At 40.1% G+C, this 23,669-nt stretch overlaps 2 protein-coding genes across 5 annotated transcripts; both read right to left on the bottom strand.

The window, feature by feature from the left end:
* Positions 1 to 5,861: 5,861 nt before the first annotated feature.
* Positions 5,862 to 6,817, bottom strand: LOC149400823 (uncharacterized). The gene is made up of 3 exons (XM_089610518.1): positions 6,812 to 6,817; positions 6,726 to 6,770; positions 5,862 to 6,642 (listed from the first exon to the last, which is right to left on the bottom strand). Exons 1-3 carry the CDS (start codon positions 6,815 to 6,817, stop codon positions 6,076 to 6,078), a joined length of 618 nt encoding a protein of 205 aa, XP_089466644.1. The 3' UTR covers positions 5,862 to 6,075.
* A 9,215-nt stretch (positions 6,818 to 16,032) lies between these two features.
* LOC149400822 (putative E3 ubiquitin-protein ligase LIN) lies at positions 16,033 to 21,751 on the bottom strand. Of its 4 annotated transcripts, none has more exons than XM_089612920.1 (15): positions 21,177 to 21,750; positions 20,489 to 20,653; positions 20,285 to 20,370; positions 19,114 to 20,202; positions 18,856 to 19,000; positions 18,506 to 18,763; positions 18,004 to 18,313; positions 17,748 to 17,872; positions 17,541 to 17,657; positions 17,340 to 17,471; positions 17,129 to 17,251; positions 16,932 to 17,042; positions 16,703 to 16,849; positions 16,380 to 16,625; positions 16,033 to 16,227 (listed from the first exon to the last, which is right to left on the bottom strand). In XM_089612920.1, exons 3-15 carry the CDS (start codon positions 20,353 to 20,355, stop codon positions 16,210 to 16,212), a joined length of 2,892 nt encoding a protein of 963 aa, XP_089469046.1. In that variant the 5' UTR covers positions 20,356 to 20,370; positions 20,489 to 20,653; positions 21,177 to 21,750; the 3' UTR covers positions 16,033 to 16,209. The 4 variants fall into 4 exon arrangements, 3 of the variants coding, with proteins under 3 accessions (XP_089469046.1, XP_089469048.1, XP_089469045.1); XM_089612922.1 differs by having other exon boundaries at positions 20,489 to 20,606; XM_089612919.1 differs by having other exon boundaries at positions 21,182 to 21,750.
* Positions 21,752 to 23,669: the final 1,918 nt, after the last annotated feature.

Genomic DNA, 23,669 nt, shown 5'->3' with positions numbered 1-23,669 from the left:
CCCAATTGACGTACCCCCAAGGAAAGCTCATATGCGGTGTCATCGGCAAGGCTCAACAACTCCATCCAAATGTATTGCTCCATATATCTTTGCCGCGCAGAATACCTTCTACAAGTAGACAGAGCCACATCTTGAAGATGTCGTCATCGTCCATGCAGTTTTCGAGAGCTATCTCTAAGTCGGATACCTTTACGGCGTCCTTGCCCATAAAATATTGATTCTGCAGTCGACTGCTAGTGACGTCCTTTTTGAATTCAACGATAGATGGAAGCGGGCCAAAGTTTAACCATATTACCAACCCGAACTCTTCTCTTCCAAAAAAGATAGGTTTCCCTCCTACACCAAAAATATACCGCATCCATACAATGACGCTTAATTTGTCACTGCAAAAGCTCATCAACAAGTACTCATGTGAAGTTGAACATATGTAGCCTAATTAAGCTTGCAAATTTTGTTCCACTAGCTCTTGTTAAAACCTTATGATGTCTTCCTTTTTCCTTCATGTTGAATAAAATCAATGTGCCCCTATACGTCACTTGACCGATGGAGTACGCCGAATATGAAACTATCAGCTCGTATGACTGCAATAGAAAAGAATAAAGATTGAACGACTTTAATTCCAAAATCCAAGTTTTCGAATTAAGGCACAAATTCACTAATGAGTTAGAAATAAAGAGAACGATTTAACATTGAATTCCGAAAAAAATAACAGAGCATTTTGAATTAACAAAGAAAATTATGAAATAAGCCAATAATTTCCAAGTTAAAATGAAAACATTAATTCGAGAGTTTCGAATTAACAAATAAAATTCTGAAATAAAGATTTTTTTTTATAAATAATATAAAACTAATAAAAGGAATTCGGAAATATTTAACATAACAACGTAAATTTCCGATTTATTATACAGATTTCGAAATAAATCGAAAAACGATAAAACCCTAAAAATTGGATTCAAGAAATTTGATATCAACACAGAGATGCACTCTCCTAGCACTCTCCTAATAAATTTGTGTTCTTGTCAATTGTGATTGTGAGTGTTGCTTGTGGTTCAAGTCACGTTTGTGTTAGTTTATTCTTAACGCAGATTTGATCTAAACGCAACCTAAGTCTCAACAATTTGTTTTCAAAGTTTAGTCGAGTTCAATTATGTTTTTAAAGTTGAGAAACTAAGTTCTTGAATTTTATTCAAAATTAATCATTTTGTCCTCAAATGGAGACATGTTTGGCCAATGATTTAAATGCCAGTAAAAATCGGCGACTTTCACCGACGCCGCCGCAGCTGGTGGCCTAGCGGCTGAAGAATACAATATTTATCGTTTCGTCGTCCTTTGTCGTTCGGTTATCGCCGAAACGACAAGTCATTCGACTAAAAAATGGCCGAATAATTTTGTTACTTTTAAGCAACGCATTGAAATAAAAGAAAATCGAAAGAAATCGAGGAAAGAGACAGATAGGAACGATATTCGAAAGAGGGAAAATGCAACTCATACCTCCTAAACATCGGGGATGTTCGGCGACAATCGTGTCGCTAGTGTCGTTGAGGCTTCTCTGTAGTTGAAGAACGTACGTTCACGAGAATCGTGGATTTCTAGCGCTGTTCTGTTTCGTTTATTAAAAAAAAAAACTCAGAGTTAAAGAATAGGAAGAGAAGAATGATGGAGAGATTGAGAAAGAGTCTGAGAGAGTGTATATAGAAAATATTGTATCGGAAAGATAACCTCTAACTGCTTTTAATAAAGTTTGGTTTCTTGGAAAGATAAAAGATTAACTAAGACCATCCACGCTCCATCTCTATTTTACATATTTACATCACTGAACAATATTTTTTATCTGCACTCCATCTTTATTTTACATCTTCTTCAAAGAATATTCTAAGTATATCATCTCCCACTATAATTTTTTTATAATTGAGTTTTAACCCATTATTGTTTTTATATATTACAAATTTTACCAACACCATTAATTTTGTTCATATTAGTCCAAATACATAGATATTATTAATAATATATCCGAAAATTAAAAAAAAAATTATTCATTAATTGCACAAATATTACAATATATCAATTGAAAATAGAGTACATAAATTAAAATATAACATTTCATAATAAAATAAAATAAAACACACCACAACATAAGTAAATGCATTTCATTTATAAAAATAAATAAAACACACCTTAAGATATTAATTGATTAACAACTACATAAATATAGACTTAATAATTTGAATATCTCTCCCACAGATGGTCTATTAGTGCATTACTTAGGGCAAAATGTGCATCTTTGTCGCTGATTTGTCTGTATCTACTCATAAATTGTTGAAACCGAACATCTTCATCAACTACCATTTCAACTTCTGGAGGCGGTGAAGTCACTTCTTCGATTAGAACACTTAAATCACGCTCGTCTTTGATTATCATATTATGCAAAATGATGCAAGTTGTCATTATGTCATGCAATATTCCTTTGCACCAAAAACGTACCGGTCTTACAATAATAGCAAACCGCGATTGAAGAACTCCAAATGCACGCTCAACGTCTTTCCTACATGCCTCTTGTTGCGTGGCGAAATATTTTTCTTATGACCTTGCGGGTGCCGAATAGTTTGCACAATAGTTGACCATTTTGGATAAATGCCATCCGCTAAATAATAACCCATGTTATACTCTTTTCCTTGGATCACATAATTAGCGGGAGGAATAATACCTTGAGTAAGATTAGAAAAGAGTCGAGATGTCTCTAGCACGTTGATGTCGTTATTGCTACCCGGCATTCCAAAATATGCATGCCATATCCATAAATCATAGTCGGCTACGGCTTCAAGAATAATACTTGGTGCTCCACTACGCCCAGAGTATTGTCCCGCCCAAGAGGTCGAGCAATTCTTCCAACGCCAATGCTTACAATCTAGACTTCCTAACATTCCTGGAAAGTCTCATTTCTCCCCAACATATAGCAATCTTGCAATATCAATGGCATTAGGCTCTCGTAAGTACCTTTCTGCAAAAATCTCGATAACAGCTCGACAAAATCTTCTCAAGCACTCCAATGCCGTTGTCTCACCAATTTTAACGTACTCATCAGTGGCATCAGCGGGTAAATCATATGCCAGGATACGAAGCACAACTGTCGCTTTTTGAAGTGTTGAAAAGCCAGCCCTACCAAGTCCATCACGTCGTTGGATGAAATAGTCATCATGATCTTTGACTGCATCAACGATACAGAGAAATAAAGGACAAGACATTCGAAATCGTCTACGAAACATACCACCATTGAATCGAGGGTTGTCGGCAAAGTAGTCGTCGAACAAAATACGATCGGCAGCTTCGCGGTCACGATTGATGTACACATGAGTTCATGGGATATTTTGGTTGGAGTAATGATTGGTAGAATTGGTGTTTCTATCAATCAGACCAAGAATCAATTGTTGTGAAACATCAAACTCAGCCATATCAATGGTGGAGAAAATGTAATCATCATCATCGGAAGATGAACTCTGATTCATTTTTAGAGAAGGAAAGACTAAATATGTGTATGAGATGAGATTTATCATAAAGGGGTACTTTAAAATGTGATATGCTTATGAGAAGGAAAAGATTATCTAGTTTTAGAGAAGGAAAGACTAAATATGTGTACTGTAGCCGTCAGAAAATAATTCATGGATTAGATAAGAAAATCCAATCCAATGGTGATAGTTGAGATAATGATATCTAATCCAAAGAACGAGATTCGTTTGTCCACTTCATACTTTTTCTATAAATACAAGCCATTTCATAACATTCACTTCCATTCAGAAATACAAGCTTTTTCATAACATTCACTTCCATTCTGAAATACAAGCTCGTCTCAAAAAATTCACTTCCATTTCAAACACTTGTCTTCCGTCCTAAAAATGGAAGGTCGAGGTTCTGGTTATTCTACTTCAGAAGATATATCCATTTGTATGGCCTACTTAGAAATTTCACAAGACCCTATATCCGATAGGTTTAATAATGCCGAACGTTTATGGGGTCGCATCCAATAAATTTTTTGTGAATCTATGGAGTATCGTACCCCTGACTCTCTTAGATGCCGAATGCATATTATAATTGCTGCGGTGAAAAAATTGAAAAGTTATGTGAGACAAGTCGAGAATATGAATCCAAGTGGTGCTTCAGAGGCCGATATCGTGAGTTTTATATTTTCATATTCTTATGATTTTTATTTATTGATATTTATTCATTTACGTTATTGAGATTGTATATATTGATTTGCAGATGACTCAAGCTAAAAAAACTGTTTATGGAGACTCCTGGGAATATAAAAGGTTTTAAGTTTGATCATACTTGGAATATAGTTAAAGACTTTATTAATTTAACTGATAATGTACCTACTGCTAGAAATGTACGTAGGCAACATGTCAATTTAAATGAGTCATCTCAGTCCGATAATCCAACCCCTAATGTTAGTGAGTCATCACAGTCTGATACTCAATCTCCAGCAGCAAGTCCGGGAATTTCCTCTTTTTCAATTAACTTAGATGAAGACACATCTGGTGGTTCGTCAACTCGACCAATTGGGGTGAAAAAGGCAAAACTTAAGAGAAAATTACACCAAGAGACTTTAGCTAGTGAAAAATTACAAAGAGAACGTGATGACGAACTAAAAGAGTTATTGAAACAGAGCAGCCATCAAAAGCAAACACAATTAGAAGCTCAGCAGCAACAGATGAAAATTGCACGTCGTCGCTTGGAAATGAAAGCGGAAGACATAGAGCTCAGAAAGAAAGATATGGAGATCAAAATCATGATACAAGACCCAAATACTATTTCTAATCCACGCCGACGTGCTTATATTATTCAAGAACAAGCACGTATTGTTATGCCGTCTTTTTCTTATGGTAAAAACGACGTCTCAACTGCAAAAAACGACGTTACAATATAAAAGGACAATTTAGTCAAATGCCAAAAATATGCATGACTACAAACAAGCGAATTAACACCAAGCACCAAGCTTCAACCAAGCATCAACCAAGCTTCAACCAAGCACCAACCAAGCATCAACCAAGCGCCAACCAAGCATCAACCAAGCGCCAACCAAGCATCAAGCACCGGTTTCTTTTCCTATAAATAATTCACTCATTCTCAACTCAAAGGGACAAAAAAAAAAACGGAAGAGAATCCCCCGAACTAAAAAAAAACTCTCTAAACCCCAGAGACTCTCAACCCCAGAATTTACTCAGCCAAATACTCTCCCAACTCAAGAGGACTCCGAACTCAGAACTCATTCCGAACTAAAGGAGAGAAAGGTCCAGGATTCACACCGAACTCAAAATACACTAAACCCCAAAAAATTCCACTCTCAACTCTGGAATAGAGTCTGAACCGAGAATCCCCTGAACTACGTCATGACCTGATCCCGCAAAGCGGGTACGTAGGCAGCTCACGAAGAGCACGGTCACGCCCCCCAGGCGAGCTCCCTCCAGGCAGGGGCGACTTCCAGGCGAGCTCGACCCCCCAGGCGAGCTCCCTCCAGGCAGGGCGACCTCCAGGCAAGCTCGACCTCCAGGCAGGGCGACCACTAGGACAAAATACGTTATCCGGTGCGACGAATGTCGCACCCAATGCTTCAAATGTCGCACCTAAAAGTTTATTAGGTGCGACATTAGGTGCGACAGAGTCGCACCGGATAACCCGTCGCAGAAGGTATTGGGTGCGACATGTTGCACCTAATAAGTCCCCCTTTAGGTGCGACACTTTCAGGTGCGACATGTCGCACCGAATGCCCAAGTTATTTTCCTGCCAAATTTTATAGAATTGGCGGGTAAATGCATATCGGGTGCGACATGTCGCACCGAATATGTTCGCGCCATGGTATTCGGTGCGACAATGTCGCACCGAATATGTTTTTTCAATTAAAAAAAAAATTAAAAAAGTAAATTAACAAAATAAAAATGAATTACATCATTCTAAATGAAATAAAAATTCAAATAATATTAATTAAACAAAATTCTAAATGAATTAGAAATAATATTCTGAAAATAGAATTCTTAATTAAAAATACAAATTCTTTCCAAAAAAAGCGAAAAAAATGAATTCCTATTTTTTTTTCTTATAAAACTTATCGATAGTAGAATTTCCTCTACCGAATAAGTTGCCAGAACTTCGAGAACCGCTTCCGCGTCCTCGTCCACCGCTGCCTGACGCGCTGCCGCTCGTTCCGCCGCTTCCGTAAGGACGGTCTCGCAAGTAATCCATAGAACCAGGCGTAGAACCCGGCGTGGAACCTGGCGTCTGCTGATCCGTCCCACCTGGTTGCGATGCAGGCGGAGGTTGAGGAGTCGTGGGAGGCTGGTTGTGCTGCTGGCTGAGGAAGGCGATCTGTTGCCGCATCACTTGCAGCTCGGCTTGTTGGGCATCCATCTGAGCTCGCATCTCGGCAACCAATGGATCGGTCTGAGATGACGAACTTGACGAGCCTCCATCTAGCGTTTGGGCAACACCCAACGATGACCTTGGGATCGAAGGCCCTAAACCGACTTCCCAGTCTCTGCGCACTCCCAAAACATCGCGCATCGCGTACATCTCCGCATCTTCTTGGGAGATCACGATGTTTTGCTCCTCCGCTTGCCGCAAAATATCTATCGTCTGGGCGGTGACTTGATCCTTCAAAATAAAACCACAAAAAACTTATCAGATAAGAAGAAATAAAGTAATTAAATATAGTAAATAAAAAAAAATTAACTTACGTATTGCGTCTTCGCGAAGTCCGTCGTCCACGATCCCTTAGCGTCCTGGTGTTTTTCTAGCCATATCGCTAAAGCCGAGCCTATACTCTCATCTTCTCTTCGCTGTAATTTTTCAACATTAAAATATGAATCACATATATATTACATATTAATTTTAAGAGACTTACGTTCCTCGAGCGATGACCAAAAAAACTAAGCGAGCCTTGCCTCGCCTTCGTCTTCTTCATCTTCGAATTTTCCCGGTTGCGGAGAGATTTCGCCTGCAAGACATAAATACGTGAAGTTTAATTTTAAGAAATTCGAATAATCATCGGAAGTTCAACTCATACCTTATGCTCCGGCGAGTCGAACGTCTCTATTGCTTTCAACCAGGCTTCCTGGTTGTAGCCATCGGGAGTTTCATTTTTAGCGAGATCCTTACTCCCGCAAAATGTCTTGAAGAAGAGCTACGACAACCTCGACTTCTGGCCACGGCGCATCCTCTTCGCATCGCGAATGATAGCCATATCAATCTCGTTGCGAATAGGATCTGCAGGCACAAGCTCACCACTCTCGGGATGTTCATAAACGAAGTTATACTCGTTATGAATCGAGTTCATAAGAGCCGCCACACTCTGCGCAGGCACATGATTCCAGTCTGGGAGGTCGACTGGAATGGTACTCTTGATCAGGTTTCCTAATCGGTTTTGGAACGTCCCGATCAACGGATTTTGCTCCCTGACGTCTTGGTAGAACGCCTGCGCATTCTGATCGTAGTGAACTGTTTTCGCTCCAGGGGTCCCAACACGAGCTCTCGCAGAAACGACACCAGTCGTTGGTCCCCGCTTCTTCCTCGGTATCTGCGGGGGGTCACGCTCTCCTCCTGATGGGTCCTGACCTGAAGTAGACATCCTGCAAAATGAATTGTATTTAGTATTTTTAATTACTATGTAATTACTATTCGACGACTACGGTTATTACATGGTGTTAGTCATTCATCGTTGTTACTCGATGTAATGTTAGTATCGACATCAACATCGTCTCCCTAAAAAACGGCAAGCGCCTCATCTTCTTCATCCAATTCTTCATCATCTTCAACGACATTAACAAGCTCGGCCGTAGCAGTTTCGTGTCGATGATTAAGACGGTCGATATTTGATAATTCTATTGTCAATGGAATCGATGCTAAAGTGGTCAGATCAACTTCAGGAATGTCCCGTATCCCACGTTGATTGCATTCCTGAACGATTTCCCATTCGCGACCCTTAACGAGATCTTGGATGTAAAACACTTGTTTCGCTTGAGTCGCGAGTATAAACGGCTCTTCTGTAAACCACTCTTTGGCGGTATACGAACTCGTTGCTCCGGTGGTCTTATCAACGTGCACTATACGTCCTGCATTGTACTTGTCACCATACCATATGCATTTGAACAGTACGACACGACAGTTATGTGTATAGTTCAGCACGATTACGTCTTCCATTCGACCGTAAAAGTTGAAGTCGTTCAGGGGCACACAAACACCGCTATTCTGGGTGATTCGTTGGTTATCACGACGACGAGTGATGAACTTCACGCCATTCACAAAGCAACTCGGATACTGATGAGCAATTTGCATAGATCCCGTAGACAATGCGTAAAGTTCTTCAGACACGTCGGAACCACTAACTTTCATGTCATAAATCTGGAATATACAAATTAAGATGATGTCATTAGCAATTTTAGTATGCTTTCAGCAAATGAATCCTTTCGGTTTACCTTTTTCGCAAACCAAATTTTGAATTCTTTTCTGTGCATTGCTTCGAGATCAGAATCTGCAGTTCCCGCTTCAGAGTTATTTTGTATAAGTTCCAAATGCTCACTGTTAACATTACGTAATTAGATGTAAATCAATGAGCTAGATTATGTACATATTTAAATGAAAGATTCCCTTACATCAAATACGGATCGATTTCTTGACAATTGGTAAAAATGTGCCACTCCGCCTTCTCTTTTTGGTCGTCGTCTAAAACTATCGACTTCATCATCCCGTAAGGCACACAGTTTTCAGATCGAAAAACACTAAGTTCCCGCACTTGAACTTCATCGACAGTTTTCTTATCTTCGAGATACCTTGCAACAAATGTCAATGCCTCTTCTACAACGTACGCTTCCGCAATGGAGCCTTCGGGTCTAGCTCTATTTCTGACAAATTATTTTAACGTTCCAAGGTATCTCTCAATTGGGTACATCCATCGCATATGCACCGGACCGCCACACAACGCTTCATCTGGTAGATGAATTGTCACGTGAACCATGATCGTGAAAAAAGCTGGCGGAAATATCATCTCAAGCTTACACAATATCTCAATGATTGAATCTTGCGCTTTTTCGAGATCGTCCACTCTCAGGGTTCTAGAACTGATCAACTTGAAAAAGTTGCAGAGCTCTGAGATCGTCTCTTGTATCGGTTTTGGCACAAAAGGGCGAATACCATCAGCCAACAGCCTCAGCATGATCACGTGACAATCGTGCGACTTCAAACCTGTGAGCTTCCCATCAGCAGTTACATTTTTCTTCAAATTTCCAGCGAGCCCGTCTGGGAATTTAACAGATTGGAGGAACTCGGTAAACCGATGTCTCTGCTCAAGCGTTAACGTGTACGCTGCTGGCGGTTTGTACCACCCATTCCTTTGTTGTCTCAAGTGCAGAGAAGACTTGATTTTCAAGTCCATCAAGTCAAATCTCGACTTCTCCGTATCGTAGTTCTTCTTTTCCAAGCTGAGCATCGTCCCGAGAAGATTCTCGCACACGTTCTTCTCTATATGCATGACGTCCATGTTGTGCTTCAACTCCAATTCTGACCAGTAAGACAACTTATAAAATATGCTCTTTTTGGTCCAATTCAATTCGCACTTAGCACGTTTTCGTTTACCGATATGCTTGCCGGTTGTCGTGGAAGACACACTAGTCAACTGATCGAGTATGTCTTGCGCAGTCAACTTGACAGGTTTCAGGCGCTTCTCGTGACGATTTACGTAGTGATCAGTGCTTTTCCTCAATCGGTGAGGCGTAGGCAAGAATCGACGATGGTCATAGTAGACAATCCTGTTTCTAATTTTCATAGATGGCGTCTCAATGTTGCACGTGGGGCAAGCAAGATACCCTTGGCCACTTCATCCCGACAAATACGATCGAGCCGGAAAGTCGTTTATCGTCCATAGAAGCGCGGCACGCAACCGAAACAATTCATCGTTCGCCCCGTCTCGCACTTGGAATCCATTATCCCACAATTCTTTCAGCTCTTCAACTAGTGGTTCTAAAAACACGTCCATGTCTTTTCCAGGTGAGCTCGGTCCAGGTATCAAAAGCGTTAGCATCAAGTACTCTTTTTTCATGCACAACCAAGGTGGCAAGTTGTACGCAGTTAGTACCACGGGCCACATACTATACGCTAGACTCACTTCCCCAAACGGGTTGAACCCATCAGAAGCTAGTCCCAGACGTACGTTACGAGGCTCTGCAGCGAAATTTGGGTGTCTCTCATCTAGATTCTTCCACGTCGAACCATCTGCAGGATGTCGCAAAACGCCTTCTTCTTTGACGCGATCTCGTTCATGCCACTGCATCTCAAGCGACGTGTGTCGAGAAGCGTACAATCGCTTCAATCGATCTTTCAAGGGAAAGTATCGTAATATCTTTTGTGATACATCTTCCCGGTTGGCTTCCATCTGCTCTCATTGCAAATTGGGCACACTTCAGCTTTCTCGAGATCTTTTCAAAATAACACACAATTGTTGATGCACGCGTCAATCATATCGTATCCCATGCCGAAACGCTTCAGCTTCGCCTTTGCCTCGTAGTGTTTTTCCGGAATTCGATTACCAATTGGGTGAGACGTCCTCAAGAGCTGCAACAATTCTGTAAACGACTTGTTCGTCCAATGGTTCGTGACTTTGATGTGCATCAACGAAACCAAGAACGACAAAGACGAAAACTCTTTGCACCCAGGGTACAATTCTGCTTCCAACTCAGCGAACAAATCTTCCACTTGCTCATCTGCACGCACTTCACTCGGAGTCGGATCCGTAAAATCGTCGAAGTCCTCGTGATCCATTATATCATGGAGAGCATCGTGCAATCCACCGACTCATCTTTGGTTAGTCTCCCTGGCATCTTCTACCATTCGACGTTCGCCGTGATGATACCATTCAGTGTATCCCGGAGTAAACCCCTTGTTCAAAAGGTGATTCTTTACGACCCCGATGTCCAGACATCTCACGTTATTGCAAGACTTACAAGGACAACGATAATGACCGTTTTCGTTCGGGAGTCTGCTTGCAACGCGGATAAACTCGTTAACCCCTGTTTTATATTGCAAACTCAACCGATTGTTCTCGGTAATCCAGTCCCTACTTGGATTTGACATTCTTCTGAATGAGACGGGAAATTGGGAGATAAAACTGAATCGTTAGAATTCATTTTGTAAGAATGAATTATTAGGAAATTGAGAGGTAAAATTGAGAGTGAATCGTTAATATTTGAAATTTAGAGTGAATTATTATGAAATTGAGAGTGATGAATTGTTAGGAAATTGATAGTGGATCGTTAATATTTGAAAGATTCGAGAGCGAATTTGTAAGAATGAAAGAGAAATTGTGATTGACATGTATTAATTTTGAAAAGTGGTTAGAATTCGTTAATATATACAAATTCACTACTGATTTCATTAACGAGTTAACCAATTTCGACAAATTAGTTAATTCGTTAAAATATATTATCAAAAGAGTTAATTTTCTTGACAAATACGTTTTATTCTACCGAAAATTCGGCAGAGTTTCCCCTAAAATATTGACTAACCAAAATCTGCAATTAAAAAAAAAAACACATATATAACCAACAAAGACTATCTTATTAACATACTAAATACTAAATTGAACCTCCGTAGCTCCATTGCAATAAATTTTCAATAAGTTTTAAATTAAATTTAACATGTTACTAATTCATTTTAAAATATATTCATATATATTACTAATTAATCTAACTAAAAAAGTATTAAATTAATTAATTAACCAAATTTTCAACAAATTGCAATCAACTTAAACAAATCATGTTACAATTACATTAAATTACACTAAACACGTTACTAATTAATTTAATATATTACTTTTAATTTAATTAATCTAATCTAACATGTTACACATTATTAAAAAAAAATTGACTATTACTATATGCTACTATTTTATCAAAGTTATATTATCATTTAATCTAACATGTTACTATTTTCATATATATTACTAATTAATCTAACTAAACATGTTACTAATTAATTAATTAATTAAACGTGTTAACATCTAATCAAAGTTATATTTTCATATATATTACTAATTAATCTATATGAAATAATCTAAAAATATTAAATAATCTATAAATATTAATAATTACAAATAACTAACGTTTTTCCGAGGCGACGACGAGGCACTGAGACGACGGGGCTGCGGCGACGGCTGGGCCGAGGGTGGGCCGAGGACTGTTGTGCGTGAGCGAGGGCTGAGGCCGTTCGAGGGCTGTTGTGCGGCGGCGCTCCGACCTGCAAAGTATTGTTAATTTTATTCATATAACTCCAACTAATCTGTATGTAATTGTAAAGTACATAAACGTCACATTTGCGAGATTACCGTTCTACCTATAAGCTACAACAATAATACAGATTGACAAAAAAAAATGACGATGACGAAATTTAGTCTTGTGTTGTGGTGGCAGTTGAGATTTTCCAACTAACAAAAAAAGAAAAGAAACAAAAACAAGGCCGGGGCGTTGAGATTTTCGTTCAAGTGGTGGTGGTCGAGGAGGGAGCGAGGTGGTGAAGTACCGGGGAGCAAGGCCGGAGCGGTGTACGAGGTGAGGACTAGTTCGCCGGAGGATGTTCGGGTGGGTCGGGCCTGGTCGGAGAGAGACAGAGTGAGATTGACGGAGAGAGAGAGTGTGTGAGGCGTACCTGGAGGACGGCGAGCTTCACGGCGTGGCGGGCTGGAGGCGGGGCTGGTCGCGCCGGGGACGAGCGTCGAAGAGAGAGAGAGTCGGGCCTGGTCGGAGAGAGACAGAGTGAGATTGACGGAGAGAGAGTGAGACAGAGAGAGAGAGAGAGAGAGAGAGAGAGAGTGAGGCGTACCTGGAGGACGGCGAGCTTCACGGCGTGGCGAGCTTCACGGCGTGGCGGGCTGGAGGCGGGGCTGGTCGCGCCGGGGACGAGCGTCGGAGAGAGAGAGAGAGTTAGAGAGAGAAGAGAGAGTTATAGAGTGATAGAGTGAGTTTGGGCGAAGAAGAAGACACTCGGGTATAAAACATACCCTAAAACTATTAGGTGCGACACTGTCGCACCTAATAGTCATATATGTCGCACCTAATATGACTATTAGGTGCGACACTGTCGCACCCAATGTGAAATTCCAGAACCCAAAATATTCGGGGGGAATTTCTGACCGTTTTAAATTTTTAAACCCATTAGGTGCGACACTAGTCGCACTTAATAGTATTAGGTGCGACAATATCATATCGGGTGCGACAAAGTCGCACCGGATAGCACTAATCATCAGCGAAATTTTTAGTCGCTTGGAAGACTATCTGGTGCGACATGTCGCACCTAATATGTGCTTAGGTGCGACATTTAGGTGCGACATGTCGCACCTAATACCCTTCCGCACCTAATATGTTAATTTGTAGTAGTGGACCTCCAAACGAGCTTGACCTCCAGGCCAGACTCGACCTCCAGGCGAGCTCGACCCCCAGGCGAGCTCCCTCCAGGCAGGGCGACCTCCAGGCGAGCTCAACCTCCAGGCCAGACTCGACCTCCAGGCGAGCTCGACCTCCAGGCAGGGCGACCTCCAGGCGAGCTCGACCTCCAGGCCAGACTCGACCTCCAGGCGAGCTCGACCCCCAGGCGAGCTCAACCTCTAGGCAGGGGCGACCTCAAGGCGAGCTCGACCCCCCAGGCGAGCTCCCTCCAGGCAGGGGCGACCTCCAGGCGAGCTCGACCCCCCCAGTCGAGCTCCCTCCAGGCAGGGCGACCTCCAGGCGAGCTCGACCTCCAGGCCAGACTCGACCCCCCAGGCGAGCTCAACCTCCAGGCAGGGGCGATCTCCAGGCGAACTCGACCCCCCAGGCGAGCTCACCCTCCAGGCAGGTGCGACCTCCAGGAGCGCTCGACCCCCCAGGCGAGCTCAACCTCCAGGCGAGCTTGACCCCCCTAGGCGAGCTCGACCTCCAGCCAGGGTCGACCTCCAAACCGAGCTCGACCACCAGGCGAGCTAGACCCCCGGGCGAGCTCGACCTCCAGACGAGCTCGACCTCCAGACGAGCTCGACCACCAGGCGAGCTAGACCCCCGGGCGAGCTCGACCTCCAGACGAGCTCGACCACCAGGCGAGCTAGACCCCCAGGCGAGCTCGACCTCCAGACGAGCTCGACCTCCAGCCAGGTTCGACCCTCCAGGCGAGTTCGACCTCCAGCCAGGTTCGACCCCCAGGCGAGCTCAACCTCCAGACAAGCTCGACCCCCCAGGCGAGCTCAACCTCCAGACGAGCTCGACCTCCAGGCCAGGAATTAAAGACGAAGAACGCATTCCCGACGAAGAAGAAGGCAAAGCATTGTTTCCCTCTTTACGATTCTAAGATCCTCTGAAGCTCCTGGACGCTTTGGGCTTTGCCCCGAACTTCCTTGAGCCCTTTGGACTCTCGAAAAGTAATTTGGGCCGATCCAATACTAGGCACATGACTATTTCAAGCACGCCACGTGTCCTCAAATGTTAAATCCAAAAAACGGCTTAACACGTATTACATATAAAATATATGAGGAACAACTACAACAATCTGGTACTTCTAATTCCATGAATGTGTTTGAGATATTTGATAATATTGGAGGTTCTGGAAGTGATTTTCCGAGCTATTAAACTTTCATATAAGTCTAAGTAGTTTGTTTTTATTTATTGTGTCTTTAAGTTTTTATTTATGTCTTGATCTTTTTTCTTTTTCTTTTTTTGTCCATGTAGTATTGTGACTTAAGTTTTTTAATTATGTAATTTTTTTAAATGTCTTGTTGTTTTTTTAATTGTCTATGTAAAATATTGTGATTTTCATCATAGTAATTTTATTTTCTTTTTTCAAGTATGAGTTGTTTTTTAATTAATAATTTTTAGAATACACTAATTTACAAATAAATACATGATACAAATAAGTATTAAATTGTAGTTATAAATTAAATTTTGGCTATTAATATAATTTTTATAAGTTTTGGGCAAATATAGAGATGGAATAGTGCATCTCTATATTTAGAGATACACTATTGCATTCTTCTCTATAAATGAAGAATGGATATATATTTGAAGATGCATTGCATCTCTATCTCTATCTCTATCTCTATCTCTATAATGAAGATGCATTGTGAATGGTCTAATCTCTTTTAATTCAATTTTTTAATATGATTCTCTGAAAAAGCAATGCTATAGTACACTAAAATCTCTTTGATTATGATAATTAATGTTACGTGTACACACTACACACACAAAATGAGGAAAAAATTCCACAAATTGAAAAGAAAATAAAACACAAAATATTAACTATTAATTCATAATACATTACGAAATAAGTACATGAAACTAGACCTGTATATTATCCCCTCACATAAATAGACTATATATTAAATTTATAGATATTATTATAGCTTAAATATCATATATTTTACAAATTTAAAAATTAAAAGATATATATGCATATATGTATTATATTTTTAATATTTTCTGCAACAATATTTCCGTTCGGTTTTCCATCGGCTTGTCGATTTTCTATGAAAAATGATATCTAAAAACGGCATATCAATTATCTTTTTTTTTTATATTTTTTCCATTTGATTTTTTTGTTGACTTGCCAATTTTCCGTAAATCAAGAAATTCGAAACGATATCGAAAACGACATTTGAAACCAAGTTGAAACCTGGGTTTGAAACTTTGAATAGACATGCATGTTTTTAATAATATAAAACATGTTTTGTAATTATGATCCATCTATATATATAACAAAAATTTAGCAATATAAGCCACATAAACATAAGCGTTTGCGTTTTAGCCAACGTTTTGTAAATTTTTCGTAAATAGCCAAAAACTGTTGTAAATATTTCGTAAATAACCATATTTACTAGAAATTTACTCTGTGTTTTTTGTTATTTTTATAGCGTAAATAGATTTACGTGACTATTTACAAAAAATTAACGAAACGTTGGCTATTTCGAAATTTCTAACGTTTCATATGGGTAGATAGCCATTGGACCCCATTCGCCGCAGCTTTGAGACATATATTTACATGAGATTACTCTTTTATATTGAGACCGTTCACTTAAGGATTACAAACCTATTAATTTGTACATGAATTTGCCATAAAAACAATAATCTATTTTGCTCAATTGAACTTTCAAACCAGGAATAAAATAAATATATAAATAGAATCTCGAAAACAAAATTGCAACACCCTCCTTTTCTAGGTCAGTCCCCAAGCCTGTAAATCAAGAAACCAAAGCTACATACTTCATTGACCAAGAGCATATATCAATTCTATGTTTGATTATAAAATAATTATTCTTTTCTTTCTGGCACCTTGGCGTATAAAGTGTAATGTCTCATAAATCAAAGTAATAGAAATTCATTCACCTGAATTAGGCCATTTGAAGTTCCAATAACCAAAACTTCCTCGGTTGCACCAAGAGCCAAGCAAAGAATTCTACCGTTTACACCAGTTCGCAGTGTTTCTATCTTGTTCTGTTTCTCTCTATTCCAAATCTCCACTGTCCCTTTCTTGCAACCCAAGTAAACCAGTTCCGAGCTCATTGCCATCGCTCGTACTTCCAATACGCTATGCAGTGACCCAACTATGCTGTAATTTGAGGTGCTCAAGACCTTGCCATTGCAAAACAATTTCAGTCACCTCATAATAATAATAATAATAATAATATTAATAATGTGACTAAAAGGACCTTGATAGATGTGCCATCCAAGGAAGAACTCGCGGCGTATAGTAGTCCACCATGAGCTTGAAGGGCTTGAACTGGGCTTGCTTTGGCAAGCAGTTTCTTAGAACCGCTTTGAATGGTACTGAGTGTCTCTGTTTCCAAATTAATCTCCTAGTGGTTTTATCGAAGATTGATTATCAGCGTATTGCAAGAGATTGCAAGAGAGAAATAAATAAAGAAAAAGACTAGTTACTTGAATGCTGTTATCTTGGCATCCACAGTATAATCTGTTTTCAGCTAGAGCCAAGCACTTCACATATTTGGTTGAGTTCAGCAATTTGGGCATCCCATTTAAGAATTGAACCTGATGAAGAATAGTAAAAAAAAAAAAAAAAAAAAAGCTTAGTTCCATACGAAACCCGAAAGAACTTCAACAATTTAATCTAGTACCTTGACACCACTGCCTTGTGGAATGAAACAACAAATGTTGCCATGACCAACTAGGCTTTGGACCTGATCTTTCACATCATGGACTTGTATGCAATCGAATGCTCCTTCGGAAACAGACCAGAACTGCTCTTCACAGAGAAACAAACAAGGCTAATTCAAAATGTAGTTAACAATGCTTCGATGAAAAAGATATGAAAAAAGGTTGTCTCACCCTTATAGTCCTATCGAGGGAACCGCTGTAAATTATCTCCTTCTCTGGCGAAATCACCAAGCTCGTGACAGCCTTTGTGTGCTTGCGAATTTCTACGACCGGATGAAGAACGCTTCCTTTCCCGGTCCACACCTTAAGAATCAAGTTAATAGTGGCATTATTAGAAGCCAAAACTGTAGAGCTGCAGTAGAAGAATTATACCTTAATCGTGCCATCCGAGTGGCCTGAAAAGATCGTATCTTTGAAGCAAACGACAGCTGAAACCTCTCCGTTCTCGCTGCAATCTACCTCGACTAACTGTTTATGAGACCATAGTTCCTGTTGGAAGACACAGACAAACATTCAGCAACCCACTTGGCTTTCCTTCTTCTTTTTCTTCCTTTTTGTGTGAGATTGTAACAAACTTACAGCACTAGAGTCTTGGCTTTGGGAGAAAAATTTAAGCATTTCGGTCGCCAGCGGAGTCGATTTCTTGAGCTCTCTGAGTCCTCTCGATATGTCCCTCAAACAGGGTGTAAGTTGAGAAACACCCTCTAAAAAGAATCCACAAAATGTTCGAGGATATTATGAGAAAAGAAACAAACAAACAAAAAATAATTGAAAAAGACTCCCTATTAAATACAAGAGTCTCAGAAAGCTCTCCATCATACTTTAACAACATTACCTGGGTCCTGGACGAAGCTGTTGAGCGCGAGCAGAGAAAGAGCTCTGTCTTCAACGTCTCTTGACGATTTGAACACCGACACGAAGCGTTCCAAGAGGCAGACCCGAGCCGCTCCTCGGACCCCAGTGTCTGGAAGAGTCTTGAGCATGTCAACCAGCCACGTGGCAGCCACAAAGCACGCCGAGCCAAGATCCGAATCTACGCTCTTCATGCCTTCCGACAGAGCCTCGAACAACAGACCGAACTCGTGGCCCGCCAGCACGTACGCCATTTTTCTCTCCCACTTCTCTGCTGCTTTTTCTTCTTCCTTCTGCGCAGCCGAACAAGTCAAACATCTAAGAAAGAAAGATATCTAGTCACTTTTCCTTTTTCATTTTTTCACTCTTTCAAATTGTAACAAGTTTGTCGACATACTGAATTCTTATCCACGTCCATGGTTATTTTTGTTGCTTTGCTGCCATCGTTTTCGTAACAGTATCAATGACTAAAAAAAAATACTTACAAAGGAATCATCGTCTTCGTCGGAAGAGCTGGTTAAACGATCGATTTGGATGAGGCTGTCATATGTCTTGCCAAGCCCGGCGCGTTTTAGAAGGTGAGGCCTCGTGAGAGGCTTCCCAGAGATTGTGAACCTCCCTTGCAACGATACAATCGTCTCCACCGCGGCGACTCGGACGCCCAGTGAATCCGAATTTCTGATGCACGCTACGAGGCTGTCGATTGCCTCTTCTCGGAATATGCTCATCTCTCTCGGCTCTATCTACACAACAAAGCAAAACACAGCTGAGTTTCTGTTTCAGTGACGCGACTCGTTTGAGCTTCAATCAAACTGGAAGGTCGAGAGTTTCGGACCAGAAGGTCTAGTTGGAGAAGGAGACCAGCAACGAGAGGTATTCGGTCCTCACGCACCGTCTGTAGATAAAACACAAGGTTGTGCATTGTGCTCACAGATCCTTCGTCTTTTATCCTCTGTAAGATTTTCTCATTCAATGTCCTCCTAAAAATCCAACCAAAAAACCAGAACCACCACTTTTTGTTTCATTTTACTGGACTACTCTTGAAGGAACACAGAATGAGAATGGAAATATATTATACTTGATGATTCATTACCTGTTAAACTTAACCAGCTCAGACAAGAAGCGAACTATATCGAACCGCTCTTTGTCACCAGAACCGACGAAGCTTTCGAGCAACGGACCGAGCTCGGCTGTATCGGCAATCTCGTTCCTACATTTCCCGTCTTCTCGTAAACACTCGACCAGAATCCTGACCCCGGCGTTCCTCTCTAGCGCCGAGCCAGACCCCAAAAACCAGACCACACTCTCCACGGCCTTTACCGACACCACCACCGCTCTCGCGGCCCTGCCTGTACCGTTCTCCTCCTCCAGAATCTGACGGAGAACCACCATCGCAGCGGTCTCGGGCCTCACGAACGTCCTCGCCGTGGGGCCCACCGGGCCTCCCGCGGCGGCGGTCTTGATCAGCTGTAGGAGCGGGCCCACTAATTCCAGGCCCGCGGGGACCGATTCCCTCACGAGGTATATCAGCACGACGGCCTCGACGAAACCTTTCTTGAACAGCAAGGCAACTGCCTCCACGTTGGATTCGAACCTCGTGAGGGTCTGGATCACGCTTCTGTCCCTCGACCCGAGCTCGATTAAGAGATATATCGCGGCTCCGAGAACTTTGGGATCTTCCGAGTTGGAGAGGGTTTCGACGAGGCCGTTGATCGTGGCCGGATTCGATAGCATCACTGCGATCTCGTCTTCCTCCGGCGGGCCCACTTTTCGCCATAGCCGTTCGACCCTGAGGACGGAGGACTCGGAGTATTTTAGATCCTCAGAGCCGCAGAGGTTTGAGATCGCTCGTCTCAGCTCGGGTATCGTGTTTGGAGCTTCTTCCCCTTCTTCATCAGACTTTGGTAGCAGAGATTCAGGGTTGTGCTCTTCTTTCCAGATTCCGATGAGTCTCTTCAGTACATAGTTTGTTTTCGGAAGCTGGGTGTTTTGAAGCTTCTGGCGGGTGATCGGACACGTGGAGTTTCCTCTTCCGAGCCATTCTTGTATTGCTTTTCGCTCGTAGGTTTGACCGGTCTCGAGGGTCACAGGATCTACGAAGACGGTGCTTGTGATCGAACAGACAAAGTCCTTCGGAGGCATATGCTTGTCACAGTTTGATTCGGTGCTGTCAAGTGAAGAACTAAGAACAGATAAAAGAGGATATATATATGAGTCAAGAATGAGTGTGATCTAGAGAAAATTTGTTTTCTTCATTTACGTACAGACTAGACTTGGCTAAAACCGGTTGTTCTTGTTTCTGGGTTTGTCTTTGTTTTGCTTCAAACGAGTCCATTTCTCTGTTATTCCCCTACGTAACAAACAATGATATAAATAAGGAAAATGTAAAATAAACCTGCATAGTATTACCAGAGCGTTTCATTGTTTGTATCAATATTTAATAGTTCACCTCTGAATAATGAGCTTACCTAGTATCTATCTGAGTTTCAAGTTGAGTAGGCTTTCTTTTGGGCTGAAAATGTTTCTGGAGAGACTCTTTGAAGATGGAACGGTACGGACTCATCTGAATCGGTGGGGTCTTGATATCTATCGTTGAAGATTTCAACAGATTTCTCTGATTAAGTCCAGTTTGGCTGCGAAAGCGAATGGGAACTCACGTTGACTTTGACTACCATTAAACTATATGATCAATATCGATTTTACGAACTTATTCGTTAACAATAATTACTATGTGGATCATGCAATTGAAAGATTACGAGCGATACAATCCAAAATAAAATATACCGCTAGAGTCTCTTATCATACTTTTTTTGCTTTATTTTTATTTTAGATATTTTTCTTAAGATAATCATACCTAACAACTATTTAGGGTTGTTCCGTTATTAAAAAAAAATAAAAAATAAAAAAAAGAGTTTGGCCAACAATTTTTTTTTTTTTTTTTTTTAAGAAAGAGTTTGGCCAAAATTTATGTCATCGATATAACCTCAAATTTATAACAGTCCAGTCTTTGCAGGAAAAGACTTGCTCAAGTTGTAAATTTTTTATTTATTTTTTAAATCAGAAAATTATTAATATAAGGTACGACTTAGAGTTAGAGTTAATATTTGGCGTAATGTACACATAAATAATAAACATTCAAAAACCATATAATAGTACCTTACATTAATTATACTTTCCGCTCGTCTTCACTAATTCCACCATCAAACAGTTTCAGTCTTTCTCTAAAACCCCTCAAAATCAACGGCAGAGATTCGATATGACGATTCCGACTTTGACCGCGATGGATCTTCAGAACCTCTATGAAATGATCAGCCAAGATCCAGAACCTCCTCGTACTCTCTCACTCCAGCTTTATAAGCTCCGATGCCTGATTGGCAGTTACCTTCGACAGAGAACTCGCCGGAGAAAGGGAAGCGAAGAGAAGAGTTTTTGAGGTTTCGGAAATCGGAATTGGAGGGAAAGGATTTGGATTTTTTGGGGGTGTTTAATTGCTCCCCGCGAATACCTACTGGGCGGCTATTGGAAATTACATCTGTACCCTCAACCATTATTTCTTTTTTTCCTTCTTTACTTCGGGTTTCAGTTTTACACTTTTACTTATATCAAAGCAATCGTGTTAATTTATTTTTTTTATCCCCGTATTAAACACAGTAGTGGGAATGTGTGATTCAGTGATTGTATATTTGTATATACACTCTTTGAATTAGTCTTTAAGGGAATTACTGTTTTACTATGAGAAACTAGTTTAATCATGAGACTTCGAAGATAAGTTTATGTCCAGTAGCTCAAGCTGTAAGTACTGGCATTATTCGGTGCTGGTTAAGAGGAATACAAATTATAAAATATAAATACTTTTTTTTAAAACAAAATTAGTGGTGTATAAGAAGAGGCGGAATTTGTTGTTGAAGTCACAACAACTGCACATTATTTCATTTGTATCACAAATGAGTCTAAATTGTATTCGTGTTTTTTTTGTATATTTGTCACTTATACAATGTTTTAATTATCCTTTTATATTATATCCAACAAGAATTCATATCCAGGGCCGGTCCAAACTCACCGGGGCTCTAGACGATTCAATATTTTGGGGCCCTATAATACTAATAAAAATTTAAATTTTCAGGGTAAAAATGTAAATTTTTTTAAAAATTGGCCAAAAGTGTAAATTTTTAGGGTTAAAAATGTAAATTTTCTTAAAAATAGGCAAAAAGTGTAAATTTTTTGGGGTCATCCACATATGGGGCCCTAGGCCTGGGCCTAGCCCGCCTTAGCCCAGGGCCGGCACACACAAACTCTAATCTCTCATCAAATTCCCTCTCAAACCCTAATCTCTCTAGCTTAAGCTCTGATTATCGTGCCGATCGCCACTCCAACGAGGCCACCGCCGTCGTAACCTTCGCAGGAGCTCTCGCCGGAATCACAGATTCAGCCTTCTAGTCTACTTTTGTTTTGTAAATATTTAACTGTAGTTCTACTTCCTTCTTCTAGTCTACTTTTGTTTTGTAAATATTTAACTGTGGTTGTACTTTTTTCTTCTAGTCTATTTTTGTTTTGTAAATATTTAAGTATGGTTCTACTTTAAGGGTATTTTGGTCTAATAATAAATAAAAATGACTTACTTGCGATACATTTTTTGGTGTTGACATAAATGCAATTTTGTTCATAAGAAGTGACTTTGGTGCAAATATATACCGCCTCTAAATATGACTAGCATTAGTGTCATTAAGAAAAGACGCTTCAAAGGCTCAGCGATTTTGGGCCCGATCCACAAGATCTAGACTTGGGCTAAAAGCTACGTTGGGTTGTACCAAAAGTCAACAGAGTGTAGTGGAAAAGTACGTTATATTTTTTTTAAAGATTTAAAATAACAACTATTTTACAAATATTTTACGTTAAAAGCATCTTTCCTGTAATATTTTCAGAGTAAACGCTGAGTTTTTTTTTCATATAAAGATTTGGAGGATCAAATGCTTGAATAGTGAATAACGCAAGCTCATGATATAATAATGACAATATGATTTTTTATATTAACATCTGGGAAAGATTTAAAACAATGAGGTTGTCATAGCTGGCTGGCTTTCTGATGACTTCAAAGTTTGAAACGAATAGATGTAGTAATTAATTAGTGGTCCAAATTGGCCGGTCTATATATCTACTACGTACATTTTATTTTTACGTGGAAAAAGCTCGCTTATATCAAGAAGCGCTGGGGGTATACAGTTCTTAATTTACTACAAGCTACTTTGTATCTTGGTCATATTTAACGTAGACATTAATAATACAAAAAAATAAAATGTAGGCATCAATGTGTGTATATATATATATATATAAAGTTAATAATACAAAAAAATAAAATGTAGGCATCAATGTGTGTGTGTGTATATATATATATATATAAAGAAACAACAGTTATGGGACAGAAATTGAATATAATTTTATAACATTAGTATTTGTGGATGGAATTCATTGTTCCCTTTTATATATAGCGTTTGTTAAGAAAAGACTTTATTTATAATATATGATAGTCATTTTCTCCACTTCTACCTACCATATATAAATTACTATATATATACTGCTGGTCAAGCATGCATATATAATTGATAACACATTATAACAAAATCAAGCCTGAAAATGTGGATTGACTATATA

This window comes from Urtica dioica, chromosome 4 (genome assembly GCF_054948205.1).
Source record: "Urtica dioica subsp. dioica isolate 48M chromosome 4, U.dioica_male_clone48M_v1_H2, whole genome shotgun sequence".
NCBI lineage: Eukaryota > Viridiplantae > Streptophyta > Magnoliopsida > Rosales > Urticaceae > Urtica > Urtica dioica.
Note: the sequence above shows the minus strand (reverse complement) of the source record. Positions and strands in the feature narration are given on the sequence as shown.

What these genes read in the sequence shown, in the direction of transcription:
- LOC149400822 (XM_089612920.1), bottom strand. Translation starts at nt 20,355, where the DNA reads ATGGACTCGTTTGAAGCAAAACAAAGACAAACCCAGAAACAAGAACAA. An exon ending in CAGCTTCGTCCAGGACCCAG is followed by an intron (nt 17,873 to 18,003) that starts GTAATGTTGTTA and finishes GATTCTTTTTAG; the next exon opens with AGGGTGTTTCTCAACTTACA. An exon ending in CACAAGGCAGTGGTGTCAAG is followed by an intron (nt 17,043 to 17,128) that starts GTACTAGATTAA and finishes ATTCTTCATCAG; the next exon opens with GTTCAATTCTTAAATGGGAT.
- LOC149400823 (XM_089610518.1), bottom strand. An exon ending in ACTTCGCGAAGACGCAATAC is followed by an intron (nt 6,643 to 6,725) that starts GTAAGTTAATTT and finishes TTTATTTTGAAG; the next exon opens with GATCAAGTCACCGCCCAGAC.